At 35.8% G+C, this 13701-nt stretch overlaps 1 protein-coding gene across 1 annotated transcript in view; it reads right to left on the reverse strand.

Annotated features, from left to right (window-relative positions):
- The window catches only part of GRIK2 (glutamate ionotropic receptor kainate type subunit 2), a gene marked incomplete at both ends in the record, with an annotated part of 413581 nt that overhangs the window by 272482 nt on the left and 127398 nt on the right, over nucleotides 1-13701 (reverse strand). Inside the window, 2 exons of the mRNA XM_082481392.1 lie at nucleotides 3877-4134; nucleotides 8036-8203. Of these exons, the coding sequence (XP_082337518.1) occupies nucleotides 3877-4134; nucleotides 8036-8203 (426 nt within the window). The remainder of the gene's footprint in view (nucleotides 1-3876; nucleotides 4135-8035; nucleotides 8204-13701) is intronic.

Genomic DNA, 13701 nt, shown 5'->3' on the forward strand with positions numbered 1-13701 from the left:
ACAAAAAAAGGACTAGCACATTTTTTTCTTCCCTGAAAGAACAGACTCATCTACCTACTGTTAAAACACTCACTCCATAAAAATACTACCAGGGCAGAAGGCTTTATCATAATATTAAAACTTTTGTCCATTCTATGTTCATGTTTTATTTCTATAACCTTATCCCCACTGTAACAGACTGCATCTCTTCTTACTGAGACAAGAGAGAATTAATGTTTTTAGTTTTCTCATCTACTTCATCCTATTTGTAGAGTTTTGACTCTTCCTTATTATGCTGTGTTCAACCTGATCTTTGCTCTCTCCAGTGTTACTGACCATATCCCTTTAGAAGCATCTCTGTTTCTACTTCAGCCTGACACAACCTCCATTTTGTCCTGTGCCAAGTTATCCTGCTTACCCCATTACAGGCTCCTGAACACACGAGGCAGGTCTGATCAGCACAGCACAACCCAGTGTTCTGAGGTCCAGACTGATATGAGGAGCAATAGCCAGCCTCCATAAGTTAATCTTCTCTGACTTAGCCATTTCTTCATCATAAAGCTGGGTTGGGGGCAGGGTCTAGTTGCTATGCATAGTGCACGAAAACCAGCTTCTCTATGTCCAGTGTCAAATTAGTAGCAAGATGCACAGCTGTTCCTCCACAGAGAATATGGGGAGAATACTTCAATGATGGAGACAACCCAATAATGGCTGTTCTTTGTGGTAATCTTTTAGACATGCAGATATTCATTATTGGAAAGGGAGCCTGGGATTCCAAATTTCTCTCTTATTTCAAACCAGGTTCTAAACATAGACTGACTGCCTTTGTACCACATTCGTACCACACAGTCTCAGATCAAATAGAAGTGGTGGCAGTCTATTCTGCACTTATCATATGGATGTTGTGAAGACAGCTACACTAAGGATTGAAAGGCACACAAAAACACTATGGAAGACTGCATCTGCACTTATGTAGAGTGCCTCATGTAGCATCAGGAAAATGCTCAGCTATCTATTAAGCACACAACTGGCCTTCCTTCCTATAAGATAGGAGTGTGGCGGATTGCATACAATCAGACACAATGGTGCTGTCAAGAGGCAGCTGAAGTGTGCACTTGAAGTATGTCTCCAGTGCATTCCTGGGAATGGCACTAGAGTTAATATGGGCTTTTACTGACTGCAGACTGTCAAATAACTGCACAGCTTTTTCCATATTTGTTTACTCAAGAAGATGTATCCCCTACTGAAGGACAGAAGAACACGGACACAGCTGTTATTGGAATGCTTTGAAGTGGGTGAGGAATCTTTCTTTTATTACAGAAGAAAAACTTTAACAATTCCCTAGAGAATTCATAAAACTGAGCCCTAATAATTAAGATATAAAGAGATTTTTTAAAATAAATAAACAAAAAAAAAGTACTTTCCCTCAGAATGGACCTACAATCTTCCAGGATTTTGGCATAAGGGCAGCTCCTGATAATTTACTTTGAGAAGAATCCAGACATAGTTTATGCATCTTTTTTACCTTTCCTTCTTCTCTATAGTAAAAGTATCATCTCTCCTTGTATCCATGTTTATAAAGGAATAATAGAAATACATAAATGAAATTTGTCCCTCCAAAATATTAATTTTAGCAATTAAAAAATTATCACTGTAACTGTTATACCAACATATGATTGTCTTGACCAGGGTGTACTTTTGGGAATTGTCCATTCAGATAAAGGAAATCCATAACACTAAAATTAAGTTTATGTACAGCAAAGGCCATGAAAAAAAGAGAGAGGACTACCTTTTTAAAAATTATTCTTTTTTCTGTCTCTTCAGAGAGCAACACATTTCAGGAAAAAAAGATATTGTATCTGGGATTACTGTTTAGTAGCAGGAACAACCAGTATCATAATATGAAGGGTCTAACCACTCCAGGAAGAAATATAAATTTAAAGTTAATATTTCTTGAAATAATTCTTTATGCTTTTTACATAAACTATACTCCTCAATCTCCATATTGTCACATTTATTTCAAATTTATTTTAAAAAAGCTCATGTTTTCTTTTTTTTCTTCTTAAATGTTTACAGTAGTCACAGGTAGATCAAGTAGATTGCAATATACACAAGAAAAACTTCTTTTCCATCTTCATTCATATTTCTACTTATATCCTGACTTCCAAACATACTTTATGAAAAGATCAGGTCTAGTATGACTGTTAACAACATACCTCTTTCAGAAAACATGGAGTTTAGTGAGCCCATTAAACATTAAATATTTCTTCTGGTTATTTTTTTTTTTTTTGTGAAGAAAAAGGGAAAGTTACTTGAAAATATGAGCAAAGCAGTTTCAAAGTGTTAAAACCTATGACTTTTCTAACTGCAAGGCCTGTTTTAAGAGGTAACCTGTCTATTGCAAAAATAGTTAGTCTACAAATGATTTAAATCAAAGTGAAATATTTCCAAATTATGTAAACCTAAGTCCATAACTGTTTCACAGAACCACAAATTACTTTTTCAATCATCACCTGATTAAAATTTTGGGCTTTTTTTACTTCCTGTCCTATTTCAGAACAATAATACAAAAAATATCAAAGGCCATTAATAAACAGGCTACTTATTTCTTGCCTTAAGTCTGTAAAGCTAAACTTGAAATCAGAGGTTTGATTGCCTGAGGCTTTTGGTGACATCAGCCAACAAAGTTTTAGGGAGGCAGCCTCTAAATCTCACTGCCTTCCTTTTTTCTTTTTTTTTTAAAGGCATGAAGAAAAAAAGTCATTAATAAATAATTTTATGCACCATCGTTTCTGACTGTTCCTTTCTCACCTTTTGAAAGTTATACACACATCTTTTTTGAACTTAAATAGTAAGCAGGGATTCTGTCCTGCTCTAACTGCTGTTTATCTAGCAGCGTTAGTCTTCACTACAGGTAGCCTCACATGTAACACACTTTGTTTCTTGATCTTATTTTTTTATTTCAGATTTAGACAGATAGTAGCATTATGCAACAAGGGTATCAACAATCTTCCAGTTCACTGAACCATGTGAAGGGTTTAAGGCTCACCATGATTTTTTTCTTGCCAATGACCATTCAACCAGCATGGAAGAAGTTAGCAACATTTCCAAGAAGATTAAATATATCTCGTTTGCCTAAGTACGTTCTTTGTATCTCCCGTTATAGTCAGATTTTCAGTTTACCAAGGTCTTAGTTCTGACCTTCCACTAGATAGACCTCAAATAAAACTTAATTTTTTAAAACATTTTTCAAAGATGTCACTGTCAAGGCAAAACAGAAGGGCAAAAAAAAGTTTAGGGTGAGGCAAGGGAAAGGAAGCAAACTGGTACATTTCTGCTGGAAAGTCAGGAATTCATTTTTAACTCATCTGCAAAACAGGCCTCCAAATTCCTTTGGTTTCAGTTCCTAGCAGCTAAAACCATGGCTCTTTCTGCAGTTCTCTCTGAAAAAAGCAGATACTGAAATTCCAAACAAGGTATGGCATCTGTTCTAACTTAAGTAGTACTAGAAGCAGCAATAAAGTTTAGGTCTTCTGTTTCACTGGGCATACTAGTACATCTTTCAAGTTACCATATTTCTCTTCAAAACTTAAGTTTTAAATAAAATGAAAGCACATAGCTGTAAGTAATTGTTACAACAGTGCAGAAAACAGACAGAGCGTCACTGATTTATTGACAGCTGTGAGCTCAAACGCACAGATTTCAGCAACTGAAGCATACTTATGAGAATACTTATGCTAATAAATCCACATTATTTGTTGTACACCACCTTGCCAATAGAAATTCTTGTAATTTAGTTAAGATTTCTTAAATTAAGAAATACGAGTAGTGACACCCCTCCTCCCTCTCTTTGTACACGTGAATATATCTGCACATAGTCTAAAGCTTTAGCCTTACCAGTGCTGTCATCATAAACAACAGTAACTGTTTTCCACTTGAAGAACTGCACAAGGTCAAGGATGGCACGGCTGAGTGACGAGAAATCTGGATAGAGGCTGACATAGAAGGAGTCCTTGTTGTCTGACACCTGATGTTTCCAGCGGGTCTGGATATGTGGAACACCCAAAGCGTTGCAGATGGATTGCACAGCATTAGCTGAGGAGCTATGGGATGGTCCGAAGATGGCAGCCACCCCAAGGGACAGCTGATCACAGGCTGAATAGGAGACAGAAGTCTGTCAATGATGAGAGGAAAGAAGGCAGTGTGCCAGAAGGTATCGCACAATTCATATTAAACAAAAGGCACTCCGTGAAATATAACTTTATTGCGGACAGAGCTCCCTTCTCGTGAAACACACTCACTTACACAGATTTCAACTTCAGAATACATTTCCCACCTTTCACTATGAGCTGATGAATAACAGCACTTAACATCGAAACAGCGCTCAGCTATGTTTAATAAACACTTCTATGTCAGTGGAAGTCACAAAGGCCGGCAATTGTGTATCTTTTAAAAAGCACTGACAAGAGAAGAGATTTATGCTCAGCTGCATCTTACATTTGGAAAAGGGCCATATGGGACCGTATTCTAACCTAGGCTGTTTAAGCATTAACTTCTTCCACAATCAATCAACACTATTTCTACTGAGATCCTAATTACTCAGAAATTGTATGTGTTAAGTGGATTCTAGTTAAGTATCAGCCAAATGATTAATTTAATGAAAAGTAGGCGTGTTGACTAGCAAAATGTAAAGGCCAACATTTTCTCTAAAAGAAAATTAAATTACTATCTGCTAATGAAAAAAACTCAGTGTTCTTTCTTGAACACCGGAAAAACTCGGTTTTGTTACACCTATACTAGTAGATAAAAACTGGCCCTGAGAGTCACTGCCATGATACTGCTGCATTTGAGTGGCTTAGCTCTCCTCTTTCCAGTATAGGGCAGCCCTACCTGTACTGTGCATTAGCAGTTTCTGATCTGTATGATCTCCCACAGTACATTCCAGTGTTATCTTGCAGAACATTAGTTAGGCAGGAAAATCGGTCCTGTGATTCAGCCCATGCCCTGCTCCTTTTTAGATCGCTACCAGTTCTGAAAAATGACAAATTCTGTCTTCTAAGAAAACACCCTATTTGGTAGAGAGTAGTAACAAAAAGTATCTCCCTAATCCAAAGTAGATGCGTATGTATGAGGTTTGACTAATTAATATTGTCACTCCACCATCAATGTTCCTGACAGCTGAGGAAACAAGCAGTAGAAACACCTCTTGCTGCATTACTTTTCTCAGCAAGTCAAAATTAATTGTTTTATTATGCACATCCTTTTCAACATGATGAAAATATTGCTAAGTCTTTCAAGTGTATTCCAGAACCTATGCTGGCACACCTTTTTATTACCGCAGAGCACTGGTGGTTTAAATGAACTTCTCATATACACACAGGATCTCCATTGCATTTCTAAGCATCGGATCAGGGCCTAAATGACTAGCCTGATAAAAAAACATTTATGCTAATATTGCCCTTCCTAAGAGTAATCAACAAGCTTTATGCAAATGTCAGTAAATGGGATCACTAACAACAGCAATAGCTACCAGATGGCTTTTCAATGGGTTTTTTTTTTTTTCCTGTTTCTGAGATTTGAATAATGCAATGCTTTCACACGTGATTTAATACGGCACTGGCTCTATCAGACGCATACCAATTTTTCTAGTGCATTCAGGGATATTTTGTTTGCATTTACGTTATTCTTCAGTGAAACAGTATCTTGGAAATATCATCTTGCCTTCAGGTTGCTCTTCTATATGGTACCTTTAAAAATCCATTAATATTTCATCTATATTCAACTTCAAATGTATGTGTTACTGAGAGGTCTAAACAGGCTATTTGTGATGCAGAGCCTGGCGGTTCGTTAATGGACATAATCATGAACCACAAAAATGAGTCAAATGCTTAAACCTCATTGTTAAAACTCTGATTTGGAGCCATCATAATAAAATGAACCATTTTATGTTAACCTTTAGCCTTTGATTCTGAACTAAAGCACCTGTCAGCACAAATGTAGTTGGCTGTAATGTGAATTGATAAAGCAAAAAGCTGTTAGCACTGGAAGATTACACAGATTTTGATACAGCCTGACCAGTTAAAAATAAAACATTGCATTCCCATCCAAGATGCAAGTGGGAACAATGAATATATACAATCTATTCAATATATCCAATCAATGGCATGTTGCCATTCTAACTTCACCTATTATAAGCTTTCAAGAATTAGCAACATAATATTCAGGCTCACTTGTGCCATCAAGCAAACCCCAAATAAGGACTAAAAGTAGTTTAGTAGTAGAAAGGCTTAAAGAATTAAAGATCGCAGCACAAATTTCTCAGCTCTCTACATCCTCCCTCAGGAACGGAGAGATACCGTCCCATTAAATTTCACAAGAAAGCATGTACTGGAGTCAGGAAGCAGTTGAATTTGGAAGATGAGGAGGAAAGGAGAAAGAAGGGGCCAGAATTAAGGCTCAGCCCATTCATTCACTGTTGGCTGAGATGAGAAGGAAAGAGTAGTCTCTCAGAATTTGCTTTAATCCACCATCCAAAAAACAGAATAACAACCCAAAAATACTTTGTTAAAAGCGTTGCTTGCCTCCTTCTTCCGTACACTTTCCTCCACAAAGAAACCATCTTGCTAGGCATAAATATCTAGCCCATAATATTTCTCATAAATCAAAGCGTCTTAAAATGACCAAACTGTATTCCTGTACAAATATGGATGTTTATTTTCATGCCTAACAACAGCCTATATTAAGATTGTTTATTTAGCAAATAAACAGATAAAACAAGTTAGCAAGATTAACTGTGTGTTACAGCAAAAGAGAAAAAAAAGTTTCTCATAATTTCTGAACTGAGTTTTTTAATCTGTATTATATTCCACTTTCAAGATGTACTTCATGTACATCCATTCTGACACAGCAGCTTTTTCCTATGTAGCATTTCTAATGTACCATCAAATGTTTTTATTCATCTTAGCCCACCATAAAAACAAAAATCCCTTATTGTGTAAAGCTTTCGGTCTTCAACACTTGGGAGTGGCATGTTGGGACCAGATCACTTGGTAAATTTAGGCTAGAAAGCTGTCCTTAGAAAAACAGGTTGCCTTTTGATTCTTTCACCTTTCTTATTTTCTTGTTAAGGACAACATTCATATGAAATTGGGTCTTCAATTCATAAAAAAAAAAATTAAAAACATTTTTAAAGAACTGTAACATAGTGCAAAATTCAGTCCTGCTGAGTTCTGACACGAGGCTTTGTATTTTATCCTGTAAATACATATTGAACTTGTTGGGGTTTGTACTTTCTAGGGTATAGCAATGATACAGTACAATTGGCATCTATTGTCACAGACTTGAATGTAAAGAAACCTGAAAACTTCAATTTTTGAGAGAATCAAAGATTTGAAAATTTAGGAAAAATGTTCAAAATTATTTTTTAACTTTTAATTTTTCTTTAAACAAATAATTGATAGTCAGGAGAAAACTGCTGAACTCGTGTCTAGACATTCCCTTGATAGCAATATTCTTATGTGGACTTAATATTTAGGCTTTTTTTTACGCCTCATTGACATAAGATGCACAAAACAACTACTTACTCCCCTTTGAAGTGCATACTTGATTAAGTATATGAGACATTCATATGCTAAAGGTATTTGTGGAGATGTACTTAAAGTAACTGAATGTTTAAAATGGAATTGTAGCATTCTTCCAAATTCACTAGAATTTGGGGGCACTTGGCATTTTCCAGGGGAATGTCTGGAGATAATGTTTTCTCATTCCAAAGGAACTGGTCTCAAAAACATCCTAGTCACAAAGGTCAGAAAAATTTATTTCAGATTTTAAATATTTAAAGAAATACCTTTTAGACAGGGGCAGTGGGAGCAGAGGTGACAATGTAATTTTCAAACAGTGCTTTTCAAACGGTGGTTGTTAAAGCAGTTCTTTGATGTCAACCACAACTTTATACAGTCTTATTGCATATGGCTTTATTGGACAGACATTTTTTCAGGTAGGTAAACCAAGTCAGTCTTAGTTTCTCATTAAAAAAATTAAATATGCAAAATGTTACCTTTTTTGGATGCTTCAAAACTGTCATAGAGATTTATCTTTTGGGTGTCATATGTTAATGTGGTGTTTGGCAGAAGAGTTCTGTTTCTGTTGATTGTGTTCACAGCAAATCTGAAGGCTAATTCTTCTGCTCCCATTGGACCAGATTCCACACACTCAAAAATGCCTCCTGGTAGTGGGAGAAAGAAGAAAGAAAAAAAAAAACACAAACCACTAGTAAGCCAAAATGGCATACAAGAACATCTTTAACCATCAGTTTGAAAAAAGATTCATCAACCTGTAGTTTTCAACTTAATAAACCTGGTACAGTGCAACTCATGAAATTGTCTCAGGATTTTGGTGAGGTTTGGGTCAAACCATAAATAACCCAGCAAGAAATCAAACTTACCTTAAAGAAAACCTGTTTGGTTGTTTTTTTGTTTTTTTTTTTTTTTACGTACAACATTCATTTTACTATTGTGAATAAAAAGTGTGGCAATATGAACTAACCAGTCTATTTAGAAGCAAAATAGGAGAGGGATGAAGAATATGTAATTATTACTTTACATAGTTAAACTTGAAATGATTACATTTACCTCTTCCAGATCAACCACCACCTATGCGTCGGGGGGGAGGGAGATTTCCAGATTCTTGTTTTCTGTTCTTCTAGACTTATGATATAGCTATAATGAACTGGAGAGTTCCTGAAAACGCAACATATAAAGGAGCGTGGAACTGGGATGTCCCAAACTTCCTCCAGAAATGAATATGTATATATATTTTAGCATGACTGTGTGCCTGAACTGATAAACATGTTAAGCAAAAGGCTCAAATTTTGCACTGAGCTGCATGTACATGCCAACCTCGTTCTCAGCAAATACAGGAATCTAAAAAATACAGCCTGCATAAGCTCGACCAGGCAATGATAGCATCCCCAAACAAAGCATACTGCCAGAGTAGGACATGCCTTAAATGACAGGCAATTTCTAGAGTGCTTCTGAGCCAGCCTTAGTCTTAAATGAAGCAAATAAGTTTGTGAAACTGTGCTGTGCTTCACTTGTTCTTTTCTCATCATGAAATATTGTTGCCCATATAATGTAAATTTATACATACTTTGGAGTAGCATCATTTGTTCTTGGGTCTGGAAAGGCCAAGGATACAGTGACAATAAAAGTAATTTGAAGATATGTCCTTAGTATGGTGATATGGAATGCCTCAGAAAAATAATCAGTATCCATATGGTCCCTCCGGTCCTCACGCTAACAGCATGTGTTTGTACTAATGGATGTCCAATGGCCATCATCTGAGGACCACTAATTACAAGCTAGGCATTGTATCTGTGCAAGAAACGTTTCTCATTCATTTTCTCCCAGCTTGTGCTTATTCATTTCCAAAGTAACTTTGCTACCTGGCTTTATATTGTCTAAAAAATGTTATTCAACACTCCACAATTTTCTCAGCAAGAAGCTCTCAGAATCTGTACAGGAACGGAGTCAGACTGAACTTCACAAACTACAATTAGTTTATAAACAGTCTTGTTGAGCAGCCAAGTAGATGCACCATTTCTAAAGCAAAAAGAATGTATATTTAGTTACGAACTCTTTCCCTGTCTGAATCCATTAAATATGAAAAGGCTTTTTGTTTTTGCAAACCTCCTGCTTCTTCCAATTATATCCTAAGTTAACATGGATTCATAAAGAAAAATAAGCATTACAACATCTCTTTCTCCCTGAAGTTTTTACAGTGGAAAATTTCTTCTTTAATTTCAGTGTGTCCGAAGCTCAATACAATCTTCCTTTTCTATTCTTGTATTTTTCATTCTGCTCATTTCTAAATTCTTGAGATGGGGAATTCCTTATCAAAGGTGCAGCCTCTACTCTCAACATGAGATAAAATAAAAATAAAAATTTATTTTGACCTCTCATATCTGGGTAATTCCTAATAGTAGTGACAGTCCATCACATAGAGAGGCAATTTTATGAAGATGACAAAGTCTCTATCTCCTGTGAGTGGCAACGATGTGTAATTTCCCACGTGCACCGTTCAGTGGTTTCTTCCCTCACTCACACATTCTCTGTCCCTGTGATAAATGATGCCCTACAAAGCTGGCAGCATATGGATTGTCTGCCTCAGGGTAAATTTCCATTCCTAAGGAAAACAGAGGTAGAATATCCTGTTTCTGTTCTCCAATGATTAGGATATTTTGCTACGAGGAAGGAAAACATAGCTTCTGATTCCCGCTCCTGAATATGTTCACATTTTACACTACATAGGCGCTGAATTAAAAATAAGAACCCTAGAGGAATATAGATTAGACCATATATTTGCATTTTCCTAGTAGTTTTCTAATCTGTATGATGTCAAACCTCCACTAGGTTCCTTTCATTTGGGTTTTATGCTACTTCTGCATCTGCTTGCTCAAGCAGTGGGGGAGGAACATCCCATAATTAAATATTTTGGATGCTGGCAGATGTAAATTCATCTTAACTTTCACACTAAGAGGAGACTTAAATCAACAGGTTCTCAAAGTGCACCAGGTCCTACTAATATGCAAAATGAATGAAATTGCCTGGCTCCTCTGTAATGAATAACAGCTGCTAGCTTTGGGCAACCTAATATTGCACACAGGGCACCACCATTTTTTAATTGATCTTCTAAACAGTTTAAATTGAACTCACACGCTAACCAGAGCGGGAGCTTAGGCAGACATGTCTGCATTCTAAATATCAGAATATAGTCACAAAACAGCTCCTCATTCTCCAGACAAGAGCCCTTTTAAGCATGCGTGAAAGTCCATGCTTCAGATGTTTGCAGGATGCTCAGCAAAGGCATGTAAACGAGTTCAGGCATTGACAAGAATGGGAAGTTTTAAAGGGTACTTTCTCCATTGTTGCATAAGATACAAGTAGAAACTTATTTGGTAACTTTAAACTGTCTTGGCCTCACCATCATGTTCTTATATTTGTTACTGAATATGTAAAAAATAGCAAAAAAATAATACCAAAAAAAAAAAAAAACAAACCAAACAAACCACCAAGAAAACCTTTGAGCATTTTTAAAGAAAATGTTGTGTAACTCACTAGCTTAATACTGGGAGACAAGCCACAAATTACGCTGCACTTTTCTGTAAAATGGAAAGGAAATGAATACAAAGGATTGGCTTTCCACTTCAGGTACACTCAATTATAAAGGGATAGTGGTTTCCAGAAGCTGTTATAGCATACTGAGTCATGTTGTTCCCTCCCAAGCAGGCTGTTCTTTACTGCTGTTGTACCTTGTATTCAGGATAGCCTTATTAATAATCAAATTGAGGAATGCACTGCATGCTTTCGGATAAGCAGACAGAAGAGTCATAAATCTTGCCATTGATACGTGGACAAGCAGCTAAACCAATGCCTATCTCTGCCTAACAGCTTGAAAAATGCAGGTGTTGGGGTTTGTCTTATTTTTAACACAGCACACAGACCTGTATTAGGCAGAAACATCAGTTCTCATAAACAATCAGCAGCACATCCCAGAGGAGATGGCTGAATTTTCACTGCTACCTCAACACAGAGACAGAAAATTTAAAAGTAGCAGTAAAATGTGTATTTAATATTTAGCTTGCTTTAATGGTCTCATATATGACTTCTTCAGTCTCATATATGACTTCTTCAGTCTCATATATGACTTCTTCATTTACAATGTTAATGGTATCTCTAGAGGTCCCTTCCAACTCTGATGATTCTGTGATTCTGTGTATGGCAGTTAATCTCTGCCCTGTAACAATAACACTAAGGAATATGGCATCATGCAGCTACAGCTTAGTCTGTAGCTCATGAAGTTTTATTGACTGTGTACAGTAGGTGACTGCTGTATAGCTTGAACGCTCCAAGTTTTTACTGTCATGATAACCACTTAGCAAAAGCTTACTAGATTTTAGTAGCGATCAACACCCGAAGAATAATGGTGATGAGGAATGTTTAAGACAGGCTAGTCCAAGCCAGATATGCAAGAGCAATTGTAAGACAATCTCTAAATACTTTTGCAGTGATATCCAGGATAATTCAGATCTCCTGTTAATCTTGACATACTAGAACTGCTTTTACTGAACCTGAAATCCACTAGGTTTTTTCATCACAGCTGTCACTATTGAAAAAAAAACATTTATATGACCAAGTTTTTTTACCATAACCAATAGGGAAAATCCAGTCATTGGTGTAATACTGATGCAGTAACAGTTTCTTCCAAAACAGAAACCACTGGGAAAAAAAGACAATATGTAATGCCTAAAATAGTATGTGTAATGTAAATGTTCTTATTATTTTCCAAGGAAAAAGAAAATCTGAAATAGTTTTTAAAACAATTATACAGGTCCAAAAAAAACTTATTCTGAAATTGCTCAAATGAAAAAGTCTGTGTTTTCCACCAAAAAACGTTGCAGAAGAATTGCCAGCAATCTTCGTTTTTATCCAATTTTCAAATCATTTTCTCAAACACTAAATCCAGAGGAAAAAAAATAAGTCATCTTGGTACACATCTTGGCAAAAATTACCAAAACCAATAGGTCCTGCTCTTAGCTACCTAATTTCACAAATGGTAGGATAACCATTTGAATGATTCAGCTTTACATTTCTATTCCACAAAATGAACATAGGTATTTTTGTCCCCGTAAACATTCCTATTCAGGGATCACTATCTTGTGTGTTTTGCATTATCATCTTCATGTAATATCGATAAAACCCAGAAGAAAGTACAGAAGTGCTCAGCTGCACAAAATCACGAGATGAATACAAGTGCCAGAACGAGTTTCATAAATCCCTCCTCCTCTTACATATAGAGAACTTTTGAAACAGATGCATGCCGTAAAAACCTGAGTGATTGTTACCTACTTGAAATACACATTCAAGCATGCTTCAAAAGTGTCAGAGTAGAACAACTAACAAGAAAAATAGCAAACCTGGGTGATACTAACTCAAAGAACTTCTCCTTTGTTTCTAGTACAGTCCCAAGCTTGTTTCAGTAGAAATGAATGCTATTCAATTACAGTAGCTACAGGATATTTTACAATCTGTACCCTCGGAAAAATTAAACCTTTAAATATATAACTGAAGACCACATTACCTCAGATCGTAATGTGACAAATCAGCTGACATGAAGATTACAGGCTACTTTAAATTACTGAATCTAAAATAATTTTTTTTCAATATCATTGCAAGTATATCAACTATATACACAGAATTAAAACTTCTATGGTTTGGCAGTATCAGGAGTTTACCAGACTCATTTTCAAATGTGAAATCAGGAGAGAAAAATATAAAAACAAATTCGTTCTAAGATTGCACTGTTGACATTAACAAAGTTATGGAAACAATAACTTTAATCATCATTTCAATTTTAACTGTGTTTTCGTGTATGAAGAAGATGAAGTTTCACTTTAATATCAAAACAACTTAAATATCTCACACATACACACACTAGTTATTAATAACTAATTTTTTAACATTATAGCCATATTATTGTTATAATGCAATAATATGCACAAATTTACTGACAGCTATGAAGAAGGTCTTTATTAATATATTATAAAAAGTAACATCAGTCACATTGTGCATAGGCACCATTTTTTTAATGATACAGTAAGTTTTAAAATATAATAATGTAAACCTGTATCTTGAGTAACATTAAAAACATTAATGCCTGTAAAAA

Source organism: Vanellus vanellus (assembly GCF_965231255.1).
Source record: "Vanellus vanellus genome assembly, chromosome: 3".
Lineage (NCBI taxonomy): Eukaryota > Metazoa > Chordata > Aves > Charadriiformes > Charadriidae > Vanellus > Vanellus vanellus.